At 40.6% G+C, this 15,623-nt stretch overlaps 1 protein-coding gene across 1 annotated transcript in view; it reads left to right on the top strand.

The window, feature by feature from the left end:
• LOC115465213 (orexin receptor type 2-like) overlaps positions 1 to 15,623 on the top strand; it is a 107,459-nt gene that overhangs the window by 71,584 nt on the left and 20,252 nt on the right. Inside the window, exon 5 of the mRNA XM_030195611.1 lies at positions 9,654 to 9,877. Within this exon, the coding sequence (XP_030051471.1) occupies positions 9,654 to 9,877 (224 nt within the window). The remainder of the gene's footprint in view (positions 1 to 9,653; positions 9,878 to 15,623) is intronic.

Raw genomic sequence — 15,623 nt, forward strand, 5'->3', positions numbered from 1 at the left:
ATTTGTGTCAGAAGATGGGCATCCTCTTTCGATTATGCCGCTGATAGTAACCTATGGAACTTTGCAAAATGAGCCCCGTGGTGTATCTAGCTTTTCAGCAGCTTATGACAAAGTTTCTCATGAGAGACTCCTGAGGAAATTAAAAGACCACGGGATAGGCAGCAATGTTCTGCTGTGGACTGAGAATTGGTTAAAATATAGAAAGATTTAAATGTCCAGTTCTCTAAATGAAGGAAGGTGAATGAGTGCCACAAAGATCTGTACTGGGATCAGTGTATTTTTAAACATATTTACAAATGATCTGGAAATGGGAATGACGAGTGAGGTGATTAAATTTGCAGATGACACAAAACAAGTCAAAGTTATTAAATCACATGTGGTCTACAAGAAATTGCAAGAGGACCTTGAGAGGCAAAAAGACTGGTCATTGAAATGGCAGATTAAATGTAATACAGGCAACTGAAAAATTATGCACATTGAGAATAATAACATTAATTATAGCTACATCATGCTAGGTTCCACGTTAAGGGCCTTGTTTACTAAGCCGCGATATAGGCGCATTAGCGTCTTTAATGCACATTAACCATGTACACACATTAACCGTGCATGTGCCTACAATATCCCTATAGGTGCCTACATGGTTAGCACACACACTAATTGTAGGTGCATTAAAAATGCAAACGCACCTTAGTAAACAGGGCCCTAGGAGTCAACACAGGAAAAAGATCTCTGTGTCATCACAGATAATATGTTGAAATAGTCTGTTCACTGTGCAGCAATGGCCAAAAAGGCAAACAGAATGTTAAGAGTTCTTAGGAAATGAATAAAAAATAAAATAGAGAATATCTTAATGCCATATTATCGCTCGCTCCACAGTGTGACATACCTGGAGTATTGTGTGCAATTTGAGACACCACATCTCAAAAAAGATGTATCAGAATTAGAAAATGTACAGAGAAGGTCATCCAAAATGTTCAAGTTGATGAAACAACTTTTATATGAAGAAAGGCTAAAGAGGTTAGGGTTCTTTAGCTTGGACAAGAGATGACTAAGAGGAGACAGGATAGCAGTCTATAAAATCCTGAATGGAGTGGAAAGGGTAAACACAAATTGATTGTTTACCCCTTCAAAAAGTAGAAAGACTAGGGGACACTTCATGAAGTTACATAGCAGCACATTTAAAACAAACAGGAATAAATATTTTTCATTCAGGTGTGAATTCTATAAATCGCACATAAAAAATCAGCGGAACCCCCCCCCCCCCCCCCCCCCCCCCCCCCGCTTAAGCACTATTCTATAAGCTGAAGGCATGGTTTATAGAATAGCACTTAAGTCCTGGAAGTCGCACATAAATTTAGACACTTCCATTTGTACCAAGAAAAATGTGGTGCCAATGCTCCTGCCTAAATTTATGTGTAGAAACCCCTTATTCTACAATTGCGTGCATAACCCAAAACCATGCCTATGATCTCCCCAAACTGCCCATGACCCTCCCATTTCTGCACCCCCTTTTTCAGGACATGTGTAAAAATGTACACATGTATATCTTAATTGATTCCAATTAGCACCATCAATTGCTTGTTAAAACCTCACTAATTCACCTCACCAACCCACTCAGTTATGAAAATCCACCTCTATAACTACCCTAATCACTCCCTTCCTTCTTCTCTCTTCCTTACTTAATCTCTGCACAATACTAACTGTATCTGATATCTTGGAAAGACATTATTAAAAAAATTATGTAAGCCACATTGAGCCTGCAAATAGGTGGCATAATGTGGGATACAAATGCAATAAATAATAAATAATAATAAATAATAATTATTTGCACTAATTGGCATGTTATTCAATTAAATTTCATGTGCAAATTTGGTACATGCCCAAATTTATGCATGGAAATTTTGGCAATGTTTATAGAATTAAAGGGATCAATGTAAAGTTAAGCTCTGAAATTCATTGCCAAAGCAAGTGGTAAAAAGCAGTTAATGTGGATGGGTATAAAAAATAGTTCCCAGAGTAAAAATCTAATAACTGTTATTAAGGGAGGTGCAGGGAAAGCCACTGCTAATGCTTGGGGATAGGTATCAGGAAATCTTGCTATTTAGGGGGATTCTTTCAGTTTCCTGTAACCTGACTTGACCACTGTTAGAAGCAGGATATTGGGCTAGAAAGATTTTGGGTCCGATCCAGTAGCAATTTTTAGGTCTTATGAGGTACATTTTGAAATTGTCCTCATTTTATCAGCAGACATTCCAGCAGCTTTCACTTTGAAACCTGTCATAGGTACAAAGAACTTTGCCTTTACCTGAACTGTGCACACAAAAATTTCAAAATAACTCTACAGTTTTTGGAGAGGGTGTGGTTAAGTGGCAGCTAAATTATACCTTAGAGGAGAAGAAAGACAAGGGAGTTTTAATGAAACATTCATATTTTTGAAAGGCATTAATAATGCAGAAGAATAAAACCCATTTCAAGAAAGTTCTAGAACAAGAGGGCATGATATGATACTCTTTGGTGAAAGACTATATATCTATGTCAAGAAATAATGTTTGTTTTTTTACAGAAAATGTAGTGGATGCATGAAGAGCCCACCTACAGTGTATGATGAAGGCAAAAACGGGAACAGAGTTTAGGAGGAAGAAAATCAGCAAGAACTATAATAAATAACATAAGGATAAACATGATATTTATTAGCAATAACTGACCATATCTATAAAAATATATAAATAATATAAAAAATAAAATGAACTCAATTACTCTAAAAAATATTATCAAAAGGATATATATGTGAAAAACAATTTTGTGATAGTATGGACGGTGGCAAAGAATGGAACCTTCACAAACATGGTCAGGTTATAGTGTAAATCAAAGCAAAATCTGTATCAATTAATATATGTTACAATCTGTTCTTATCACAGACTCAGTTCTCAAACATGGGCAGCTAGCATATTGAAACTAAATTCCACATGTCATCAAGGACTGCTTTCTGCCAGGCTTCTACAACACAATTGCAATAAACTCAGACACACAACCATGGAAACTGATTTCTAGCAGGCTCAATTCTTAGCTTCCACAAACATAAAGTTATGTGTTTGTGCTCATTTGCTTGGCTGTGGTGCAGTGGGTTGGACAGGGGCTCCTGGGGATCTGTTGTATAGGGCACAATTCCAGCTTGGTATAGTTCTGCTGAGGTATTGTCTGGGAGCAGAGACTGGGCAGACTGAAGTTATCCAGATACTACTTAAATTCAGCATGCTCTGCCCCCATATTCATGGAGGCAGTGTGCTTGTTTTTATATGTGTCCTGTGCTCTTTAAGTAGAATAGGACTACAAAGTGAAGTAATTGTAGTTCTCTTGTGATAGGCTGTTCCTGAACACCTGTCCCTGCTCCCTAGGCCTTGTGGGATTTTTCCTATTGGCTGACCTCTTGTCCCTGAGGTCTCTGACACAGAGACCTCAGGTTTAGAACCTATCTTGGAAAACCCCTGCTCTGGGCCTCCCTGTCCTTTTCTTCTCTCGAGTTTTAAACCTGACAGCTGGACGCTGTCCTCCTGGGTCAGCAGTCTAGCTAGTTTTCTTTTAATGTGACCCTGAGAGGCAGCTTACTTAAAGGGAACAAAATGTACTGTATTCTTCTAGGCAAAGTACAGAGTAGTTTCAATAGCCAGCTTAAACCATCCCAAAGTAGAAGCTTTCCAAGTAGACTCTCAATTCTTAAGCAAATCTTCTTTATTGTAGCACCTTTTCGATGCTGCTTTTAACTCCTAACCCTTATCCACTTGTTCAGAACCCACTCAATAAACAAAGAAAATCCAGCTTACAGTTCAGTTGCTTAGAAGTGAATTGTTGCCTTCTGCACATAGTCTATATCTAACTACTCCAGAGGCAAGGAGATAGCCTGAACCTCACCCAGCTGAGAGGAAAAGTTGCAACACTCAAAAGAGAATAAGGGGGAGAAACTCAGGGAAAATAAATGGGGAATCACTTGGGGAAATGATGAATGTTCTTGATGTAATTACAATAGATTAATGAAGGATCAGCCTTAGAACAGTTGCTGATCATAAAGCAGGCTAGCAAGACTTGGCTCTCTCACATAGCCTGAGGGGCAGAGGGGGAGGGCTGACCCTAGCTCAGAGCTAACAGCCAATAGGGAAAGCTCACAAGGAGTCAATCACGGGCTACTGCAAACTATAGGAAAAGCAGCCCTAAAACACAGTGCTATCTGTACAAAGCAATGCAACTGAATACAGATAATACTCATATTAAAAATACATCAGAATATACCCTGCCTCCATGAATATGAGGGCAAAACATTTACCCTACTCACTCCATTACAAACTTATATAAAAAAATATATATTTAAAATATGAAAATCAAATATATTGTCATAAAAAATCTAATTTGTTGATGTTTAGGCAGAAGCCTGCATCTGTGATATCTGATAAAATAAAAATGGTCCTTGTCTATAATCCATAAAGTAGTGTGAGGATCTGCATGGCAATAAACACCATTTATTCACGTGACTGTGAGCAGTGCTTTTCATCCTTAGAGATATCCTGATGTAGACTTGAACTGGTGATATATTCACCTTTTAGGGCAGAAGCACTTCTCTATGTACATTTTATGAAATATTCCACATTCAGCAAAGACCACAAGTTCCAAGGACATAAAAAAAAAATGTTCCAAAGTGTTTATTCAAGAATACTAGATAGAGGTAGAACCCAACATTATTTTAGTATGTTCTTGGAACTTGTGGTCTTTGAATTTGTGATTTTGGTGACTTCCACTCTATTTGCTTTTGCTTGTTGCTTCCCTGTGGAAGATTTGGTGGTGGTCTTTTTTTTTTTTTTTTTTGCCACACTCAGCAAAGCTTTTGTAAAATACCACCAGGACTGAGAATGTCGTAAGTTGGATGTCTCAATTCCAATCTTAACTTTCTATGAAAACTGAGCCTTTACTTATGAAGTTATAATAAAACCACCACATTGGTGCCAAAACTGTGGGCGGTTTGTTACCTACAGGGATTTTATATCAATAATTGAAGCAATACTACATGTGCTATTTTGCTTTGATTATTGCTGTGGGGAAAAAGCACTCACAGAGATTTGTACTTATGTTTTTAGCAGGTACTTTTACCAGGCAAAAGAATATGGAGAAGAATGATCTACCATCCCTAAACTGTCACGGGGAAAACAAAGGTCAAGATATAGGGGATGAGATGGGTGGAATCAATTTTTTTTGCAATCCTCTGCATCAGCAAATGGATTTGCTATTCACCTTTGTGGCTGGAAATATAGAATAAAACTTTGCACATACAAAGAACATGCCAGCTAATATTTAAAACTCTGTGGTTAGCAATATTTCAAAATGCCATCTGCAGCAGCACCAGTACCAGTGCTGAATATCAGCATGTAGAGCAGACTGCTGCCACTCTCTGGGTACTATCGATATTTAGCTCCAGTACCAGTTAATATAGGACACTCTCTTTTTGCTCTCTTAGGTTTCCCAGATATCTTTTCTGGTTCTGGTGCATTGTTCTGTCCTCTCTCCTGATAGGCTCTCTTTACTCAGGAGATTAGCATGCCGTTAACCAGAGTAAAGAACATTACTGTGAAGACTCAGAACTCTAGAACCAAATCTTCTTTAATGCAAATTCAAACAAAGGAAAATAACTTACAGTTCTATAGTGGTGCACAAGAGTCTCTGCCCTGCAGATTGAAAATCTGTTCTCAACTAGCCTCTAGCATGCATGGAGAGACTAGGATAAATCCAGCTCTGTGCTGGGAGTGAATGCTGTCAATACTTTTAAACTGATAAAAACCTGGTTATTTAAAGTAGCTTGAAGGAGGAGTATGCAACAGGTACATCAGAGTTAGCTTACAGTCCTTAGAAAACCATGCTGCAGACACACTTTAAATCCCAAAATGGAAAGAAAAAGGGCAGGCTACAGCCCACATACACAGGGACAAGAGGTCAGCCAATAGGAAAAGTCCCACAAGGCCTAGGGAGCAGGGACAGGTGTTCAGGAACAGCCTATCACAAGAGAACTACAATTACTTCACTTTGTAGTCCTATTCTACTTAAAGAGCACAGGACACATATAAAAACAAGCACACTGCCTCCATGAATATGGGGGCAGAACATGCTGAATATAAGTAGTATCTGGATAACTTCAGTCTGCCCAGTCTCTGCTCCCAGACACTACCTCAGCAGAACTATACCAAGCTGGAATTGTGCCCTATACAACAGATCCCCAGGAGCCCCTGTCCCACCCACTGCACCACAGCCAAGCAAAGGAGACAATAGACAGGAAGCCAAGACAGGATTAACCTTTGATGGGTCCTAGGCAAATAAGTGCATTGGACACCCCATTGGAATGCAAAATACATTTTAAAAATGTCCAAAAAATGGGGTCCCATCTTGTTCAGAATGTAGAGGACAAACAGCAGAGGAGGAAGCACTGCTCACCAACTCCTCCTCCCAACTAAAGGACAGTGCATAACAAGATGGGAAAAAAAGTTTCTGCACTGCAGTCAGCAATGACTGTCCTGACCTGCCCCTCCTTCTTTCTAACAGTAGCTAACTTGCCAAGAATCTACCCTGGAAGCCTCTGAATTACATAGAAACACAGAAAAATGTAGGCAGATAAAGACTATATGGTCTATCTAGTCTGCCCATCCATGCCATCTACTCTCCCTATCACTCCCTTAGAGATCCTAGGTACTTGTCCCAAGCTCTCTTGAATTACTATTTTTGGCTCCCCCACTTCCACATGAAGGCCATTCCATGAAGTCACCACTTTCTGTGAATAAATATTTCCTCAGGTTACTTCTGAGTCTTTCCCCTTTCACCTTCATCCTCTACCCCCTCATTCCAGAGCTTCCTTTCACTTGAAAGAGACTTGCCTCCTATGCATTTATGCCACATAGGTATTTAAATGTCTCTGTCATATCTCCCTATCTCACCTTTCTTCCAAAGTATACATATTGTGATCTTTAAGTCTGTCCCTATATGTTTTATGATGAAGACCACTGACCATTTTAGCAGCCACCCTCTGGACCAACTCCATCCTGTTTAAATCTTTTTGAAGGTGCAGTCTCTAGAATTGTACATAATATTCTAAATGAGATCACACCAAAGTAGTATTCAGGGGCATCATCACCTCCTTTTTCCTACTAACCATTCCTCTCCCTACTCACTTAAGCATCCTTCTAATTTTTGTCATCACCTTTTCTACATGTTTGGGCACCTTAAGATCATCACATACAATTACACACTCCTCTCTTATGCACAAAAGTTTTTCACCTCCTAAACTACCATTCCCTTGGGTTTTTGCAGCCCACATGCATGACCCTGCATTTTTTAGCATAAAAACCTTAGGTGCCAAATTCCAGACCATACCTCTAGCTCCACTAAGCCCTTTCTCGTGTTATCCATAGCATCAGGGTGTCTACCCTATTTCAGATTTTGGTATCGTCCACAAAGTGGCAAACCTTACCAGACAGCCCACTAGCAATATCACTTCAAAAATGTTAAAAAGAACCAGCCCAAGAACCAAACTTTGTGGCACACCACTGATAACATCCTTTTCCTCAGAATGAGCTCCATTTACCACTACCCTCTGTCACCTTCCACTCAACCAGTTCCTAACACAGTCAGTCACTTTAGGGTCATCTATACAGAACTATGTCAAAGGCTTTGCTAAAATCTAAATGACCCACATCTAGTGCTCTCCCTCAATCGAACTCTCTGGTTGCCCAGTCAAAGAAATTAATCAGATTTGTCTGACAGGACCTGCCTTTAGTGAAACCATGTTGCCATTTCCTATAATCCAAAAACTTTACTATTCCCTGTTTTAAAAGTGTTTCCATTAATTTACTTACCACAGAAGTCAGACTTACTGGCCTGTAGTTCCCAACCTCTTCCTTACTTCTGCTTTTGTGGAGAGGGACCATATCTGCTCTTCTTCAGTCCTCCAGAGCTGCTAGAACGTCCATAGGTTCCTTCAGTACCTTTGGATGTATGCCATCCAGTTCCATCACTTTGTCTATCTTTTGTTTAAGCCAGCTCCTCACGAACACAGTCCTCTGAAAATCATTCAGTGACTACCACCCCTCCATTCCTGCATTTGTTTCTGGTCTGCGTTCCTGATCCTAGCTCTTCCGCTGTGAACACAGAACAGAAATATTTATAAAGTAATTTATCAGCTTCTACATATTCCTTTCCTTCACCTTTGAATCTCACATGCCACTTTTTCACTTCCTTCTATCACTAACATGTCTAAAAAATGTCTTGTTCCCCATTTTACCATATTGGCTGTTTTTTCTTCCATTTGCATCTTTGCTTTCCTAACTACTCTATTAGCTTCTCTTAGTTTTTCCAGATATTGTGCCTGTTTCCCTTTTTCTGAAATCTCTTGTAGTTTATAAAGGTTAACCTCTTTTTCCTGACTTTTTCAGCTACTACTTGTAAGAACCAAAATGGTCACTTTTTTATATTGCCCTTACAATAGCTCCTTTCAGTTTTATCCACTGCTTTCCTACTTTTTCCAGATGTTCCCATCCAGACAACAATTTCTTGAGGTAATCTTCCATCTGAACAAAGTTAGTTTTTTTTTTTTAAGTCTAGAACCATCACTTTTGAATGAACCCTCTCCACACCTATATTATTATTAAACTACACCATCTGTTGATCACTGGATGCCAGATGATCACTTACTATAACATCAAAAACACTCTCCCCATTAGTAAACACTAATCCTGTGTGGGTTCCATTACCAACTGCTGGAATAGTTCTTCCTGTAGAGAATCCAGGCTCTCCCTGCTTGAAAGAGACCCCGCAGTAGGATGCCCCAATCAACATCTAGCATATTAAAATCACCTATTAGTAGTACTTCCTCTTTCACAGCTATATTTTGAATGTCTTCAATTAAATCTTTGTCCATTTCTTCTGTCTGTGAAGGAGGCCTTTAGATCACACCAATGTAAATACATTTGCCATTCCCTCTTTCCAAATTGACCCACAGTACCTCTTCCTTACCCTGTAGGTCCCGTAATTGTGTGACTTTAATATTATCTTTATTATATAATGTCACTTCCTCTCCATTTCTTCCTACCCTTTTTTTTCTGAACAAATTATAGCCTGGTATAATGATATCCCAGTCATGATTCTCTATGAACCATTTCTCTGTGATTGCCACTAAATCCAAGTCAGCCTCTTCCATCACAGCCTCAAGATCTAAAATCTTATTTCCTATACTTCTGGGTTTAGTATATACCATCTGAGAGAGCCCCTCCTAGACATTTGGGCCCTAGGCATGTGTCTAGATTGCCAATACCTTAATCCTGCTCTGCAAGGAGCAATTTTGACCGCCCCCCCCCCCCCCCCCCACCTTGTTCCCTGTGCAGCCACATTGCTCACATAGCCCTTGCTATGGTTGGTCATGATTTTCAGCAGCATTATTTGGGTAGTACCACTAAAAATCTGAGTATGGCCCAATGAGTGGCACTTATCTCTACCTGGATAAGAGCCGCTGAATATTGGCCCATTTCTTAAAGAAGTAATGTCTGTTATCACTGTATGTCTGTCAGCTATTCCGAAAATTACTATATAATAATAAATAGCAGTAATTTCAATTCTGAATGTTGTTGCAGATTCCAGGAACCTCATCAGTAGTTCAAAGAAAATGGAAGCCATTGCAGTGTTCAACCCAGCATCGAGGGCCCAGTCAACAAAGCTCTAAGCCAAAAATAAACGCTGTGGCTGCTGAAATAAAACAGATTAGAGGCAGGAGAAAAACGGCTCGTATGCTCATGGTGGTTCTCTTTGTCTTTGCTCTTTGCTATTTACCAATTAGCATCCTAAATATCCTAAAAAGGTAAAGTTTCTTTTATATACTGTATATATAAACTTAATCTGAGATGTGAGGCTTTCTTTTGAGAGGCACAGGGATGCATTTTGTTTTATTTTGATTTTTTGTTGTTGTCATTTTTGCTTTGTGTTAGTATGCGCTCTTTTTATTGTGTACCGACACAAAATAGTATGCGCTAACATGGTACATGTTAAGATGAAAATGACCAAAATGATTTGGTTAGAACTAAAATAAAGCAAGAATAACAGTGTAAATAGAGAGCACAGTTTTATTTATTCACATTTCTTTTACAGATCTGAGACTTTACTAGTGAAAGTATGTTTTAAAAAATCCTGTATAATAAAAAGCACATCCAACGTTCTGAAGCCGAGAAAGTGAAACCTTGAAGCATTCGTGCGCTCTGTAAGGCTCCATCTCCTGAACTGACGACACGTAGTTCCGGTGGCACTGACCAACCGCAGGACAGCAGCATGAGGCCCCGCCCCTGCCACCCTTGCCGAAATGCCATGCCCCCCAGGTCACCGCCGCCGCCGCTCACCCCTCCACCTCCCCCCCCGAGGTCACCACCGCTCCCCTCTCCCAAACTTTCAAACACACACACAAACCCTCCACACTCTCCCCACTACAGTCCTGAGTCTGACCACCGCCGCTGTGCCGCACCCCCCCTCAAGGTCGCCGCTCGCCTTCCACCGTGCCTCCCACCCAGAATTTAAAAGTCATCCCTCCGTGTTCCAGACCCCCTCCCTCCCTCAATCCCTTCCTCCGTGTTCCAGACCCCCCTTCCTCCGACTCAGTTCCAGCCAGATCTGTTCTCCCACAACAGTCCTTTGTGTGCCCCTCGGAAATGAACAACAGTTGCTTGCTGTAGCTCTTCACATCTCTCTCTATAAGAACCCAGCAACACTTACCACATTCAGTGCCCCTCACCACTCCCTCCCATTTCATAAGCTCGGAAACCCACCAAACACCCCCCCCCCCCCATTTACAAAAAAAGGGACAGCTGTTACAGATGAAGAGGGAGGAAGGAGTACCCTGGAAGGGGGAGGCAACCCTGGAACTTCGAGGGAGGGAGGGGGTACCCTGGAACTGAGAGGGGAACCCTGGAACTGGGAAGGAGAGAGGGAATGAACCTGGAACTCGCAGGGATAGAGGGAAGGGGGACCCTGGAGCTGGTAGGGCACTGGAACTGGGAGGGAGAGAGGGAGGGGGGCACCCTGGCACACACTCTCATTCTCACACACAATCTCTCTCACAGACACACTCGCACACAGTCTCACTCTCTCTCTGTCACACACACACACACACTCGCACAGTCTCACTCTCTGTCACACACACACACTCGCACATTCACTCTCTCTCTCTCTCTCTCACACACAGTCACTCTCACACACACACTCTCAAACATACACACTCCGAAGAAAACCTTGCTAGCAACCGTTTCATTTGTGTCAGAAATGGGCCTTTTATACTAGTATGTATATATTATCAAATATTTTTCAGTGCTTCCAAATATTTTTGTTAACAGGATGTGGTTTATTGGTGAAAATAGGGAGTGTATTTTCATTTATTCATATCTCCTTTATAGATCTGAGATCTTATGAGTGATATACAGTAGGCAGTGGTGTGCTGGTAAATGTTTAACAACAGGTTCTCTCTCCAAAAAAAAAAAAAAAAACCCAGACCCGTAGATACTGGGAAACTGGAACAAGCTGGACTGTTACAGGTTCCTACACAGACACTACATGCCAGCAGAATCCTTCACTTCAGTCGCACATGTAGAACATGGACATACCCTCAACTGATACAAAATAGGGGGCCACAAAAACATACAGACAAAAACTGGAGAACCCCACCCCCCAAGAAAGCCAGATTTTATACGCAGTGAAAATACTGGTAAAAGTAACAGAAATGCATTTCTACCATACTCCGCTAAATCCAAAATTAGAAAAGATATATATTTCCAAAAAAGCAAACAGAAGTCCACAGGAGTGGAAGAACATGAAACCTACAGATGCAGCAGCAGCAGCAGAAAGAAGAAAAAGGGATCCTTTTACAATGCGACGCTACCGATTGGCGGCAGGCTGAATGCGAAGAAGCCCATTCAATTCCTATGGTCTTCTACCCATTCAGCTCAAGCTAGTCTGTAGCACTGCTTTGTAAAAGGACCCATAATCAAATAGACTTATATGTCTGCAACTATTTTGTTAACAGAATGTGGTTTGGGGGTGTAAATAGGGAATGCACTTTATTCACAGCTTTACAGCTCTTTTACAGATTTGAGACTTTGCTAGTACAAGTGTTTTCTTTTTTAATAGGCCTATGTGTTTGCAACTATGTTTTTTTAACAAAATGTGGTTTTAGTACTCTATTTAATAAGGAATTATTCTATATAAGTTTAATAAAAGCTTCAGAATTCTGTAAGGTGTCACTTCGTCCATTTTGAAGCCAGAAAGGGTGCAGAGGCAAATTGCCTGAACAGCTATTTGGCAAATACATTGGTTGAGAATAGAAGGGCCCTTTTACTAAGCTGCGTAGGTACCCATGCGTGCCCAATGCATGTCAATTCAGAGTTACTGCCCGGCTACCACGTGGCCCAGGCAGTAATTTCATTTCCTATGTGCATCCAGTACGCGCATTGGAAAATTATTTTTATTTTCTGGCATGCGGTGCAAACCAGGCGGCAATCGGCATTGTAGGTGCGTGGACGATTACCTCCTGGTTAATGCGTAAGACCTTACTGCTGAGTGAATGGGTGGCAGTAAGGTCTCAGGGATCTTTTTACTAAGGTGTGCTGAAAAATGGCCTGCAGTAGTGTAGGCGTGTGTTTTGGGCATGTGCAGATCCATTTTTCAGCGCACCTGTAAAAAAGGCCTTTTTTTTATTTTGCCGAAAATGGACATGTGGCAAAATAAAAATTGGTGTGTGTCCATTTTGGGTTGACACCTTTACTGCCACCCATTCACTTAGAGATAAGGTTTCACGCTTTAACTAGGCAGTAATGGTCAGCGTGTGTACAATGCCAATTACCGCCCAGTTTTTGCCACACGCTGGAAAATGAAAAATATTTTCCAATGCGCATAGCGGATGCACGTAAAAAATGAAATTACCACCAGGGCCAAGCGGTAGCTGGGCAGTAACTCCAAATTGATGTGCGTTAAACACACGTAGGTGCCTAAGCGGCTTAGTAAAAGGGCTCCTCAGACCCAAAAAGGATGTGCGCAAATTTTGATTTTACCGCACATCCATTTTTGGCAAAATAAAAAAGGCCTTTTTTACAAGCGTGCTGAAAAATGGATCTGCACACGCCCAAAACACACGCCTGCGCTAGTGCAGCCCATTTTTCAGCACACCTTAGTAAAAGGACCCCAGAATCATGTTCATTTCAAAATTGCTTGCTTGACTTATAAATGTTTTTATGGATTAAATTCAGGTATGATTGGAGATTTACTCCTGTTCTTAAAAAATAGATCTGGCTTGAGAAGTTTGAAGTCACAAAACAGAGGGAAAACAGCATACAAAAGCAACCGAACAAACAGAAAAAATAAACACTGGGCCTTCAGGAATGAGAAAAATGCAATCCTTTATTAATGATGAATACCCGATACGGGCCGTGTTTCGGCGTACAAACGCCTGCATCAGGGGTCAAAAAACTCTTCTAGGTCAGCTTTTGGCGGTTTATGCGGCTGAAGGCGTTTTATCTATGAGCTGTTCAAACACCGGGGAACATAACCTGTCTGTTAATCATCTTTATCTACTAGCTAACTAGCTGACCTAGAAGAGTTTTTTGACCCCTGATGCAGGCGTTTGTACACCGAAACACGGCCCGTGTCGGGTATTCATCATTAATAAAGGATTGCATTTTTCTCATTCCTGAAGGCCCAGTGTTTATTTTTTCTGTTTGTTTGAGAAGTTTGAAAACATTATTGCTTGATTTTTCCTCAGTTACAGGGATGACTCAAAAATCATTATAGGAGTATTCTTTTTTATTTGAGGGTTCAAGAATATGGAATGCTTTACCAGTCGCGATTCGCTTAAATACACCTTATTTTTTTTTCTTTAGAAAAGTACTTAAACCTACTTATTTTTGTTTTATAAATAAGTTTATATATTTTAATGAATTTGAATGCTATTTGGTTTTGTACTTTGCTGTAATTCCTTCTTGTAATCCACTTTGAATTGCTGAAATAAAAGCAGAATATAAGCCTTAGAATAGAATAGATACAAAAAATGTACTGTTCCAAGCTAGAGCAGAGGTTGTGCAGAAGCATTGTGAATTGTCTTGCTCCACACTGTAGAATGTATCAGGGAAGGGCAGCTGGAAAATATTTATTTCCCACGTCATTTATAGGAAGTTTCATTTTATTTGGGAGGTTTTGGCCACTCTGGGGCCCTTTTACAAAGCTGCTGTAAGCACTAACACATGCTTACTGCAAATTAAAATCCACTATGGCGAGGCGCGCTCAGGCACCCTGCTGTAGTTTTGTATCCAGCACATGCTACCCATGCACCAAAAAATAAAATATATTTCTTTAGTGCTGGGGGTGTGTTAGCGCAGTTGCATTAGTACACACTAACCAATTACCGAATGATTAGCATGGGAGCCCTTATTGCCTGGTAAGGAGGTATTGGTAAGGACTCCTGCACTAATGGCCGTGCACTAATTGGGAAATTAGCACGTAGCCATTAATTGAAGACATGGAAAATATGGCCATTTTACAGTTGCACTAAAAGTGACCTTAGCACGCAGGAAAGCCCCACACTACTGATACCGCAGACCATTTAGTAAAAGGGCCCCTTTGTCAGAGGAGCAATGATTTAAGAATGCATCCTCTTTGCAAATAGTGCACAGTATTTGCACACATCATGCTTTTTGTCTGCTGGTTTTTATTTAACAGCATGCAGTGACACAGGATATGTCATTGACATTTCTCATGTCATTGCAAATGACAGCCTATTCCTAGAATGCATTAGCTCTATTTCCCCTCTCCCTGAGCTTCAGACATGCAAAGTCATTCAGATGGACAGGCCTTTACCCCTCATCTCAGCGGATAAAGAGAAAATGAGGTTGCTGAAGGTGGGCGCTTTGGTCAGAACAGTCTCTAAAACAACTATTCTGTTAGAAAGTGATACGCTGCTGAAGAACTTGCAGGATTGCAGCTGAAGCAAAGTTTTCAGGTATCAGCATTAAGCCTTCAGGTGACCCATCTGTAGTCCTTAGATGTCTACAGCCTAATGGTTAATGCAGCAGGCTTTGATCCTGGCAGCCTTGGTTCAATTCCCACTGCAGCTCCCTGTGACCTTGGGCAAGTCACTTCACTGTCATTTGCACCAGCTACAAAAAGTTGTAGGTGTTTACTTTCCTTTATGGAATTCTAACATGAGGTAAAATATGCATGTATAATTTAGGCCTGACCACTTACACCAGCCATAGAGCCATACCTAGACTGGTGTATAAAGCAGGTAAATTATAATAGTCTATAGTTTTCATATGTAAATGTGCATCCCATGCATACTCTATCCATGTGTGCATCCACATTCAAATTATGTGCCACTGCATTTAGACTTTCCATAGCACATAGTTAGAATATTGGCGTGAACAGTATTCTGGTCTTTTACATACATTTTTGGTGCCTAAGTCTTGAATATTGGAGTCTTGTTTATAGAAATACCCCATATGTGTCTAATTTGAAACTTCTCAACTACACAATTTTTATTCTTTTTTCCATGTGCAGCTGTCTTTTTCATAAACGAA

Source organism: Microcaecilia unicolor, chromosome 3, assembly GCF_901765095.1.
Source record: "Microcaecilia unicolor chromosome 3, aMicUni1.1, whole genome shotgun sequence".
NCBI classification, from domain to species: Eukaryota; Metazoa; Chordata; class Amphibia; order Gymnophiona; family Siphonopidae; genus Microcaecilia; species Microcaecilia unicolor.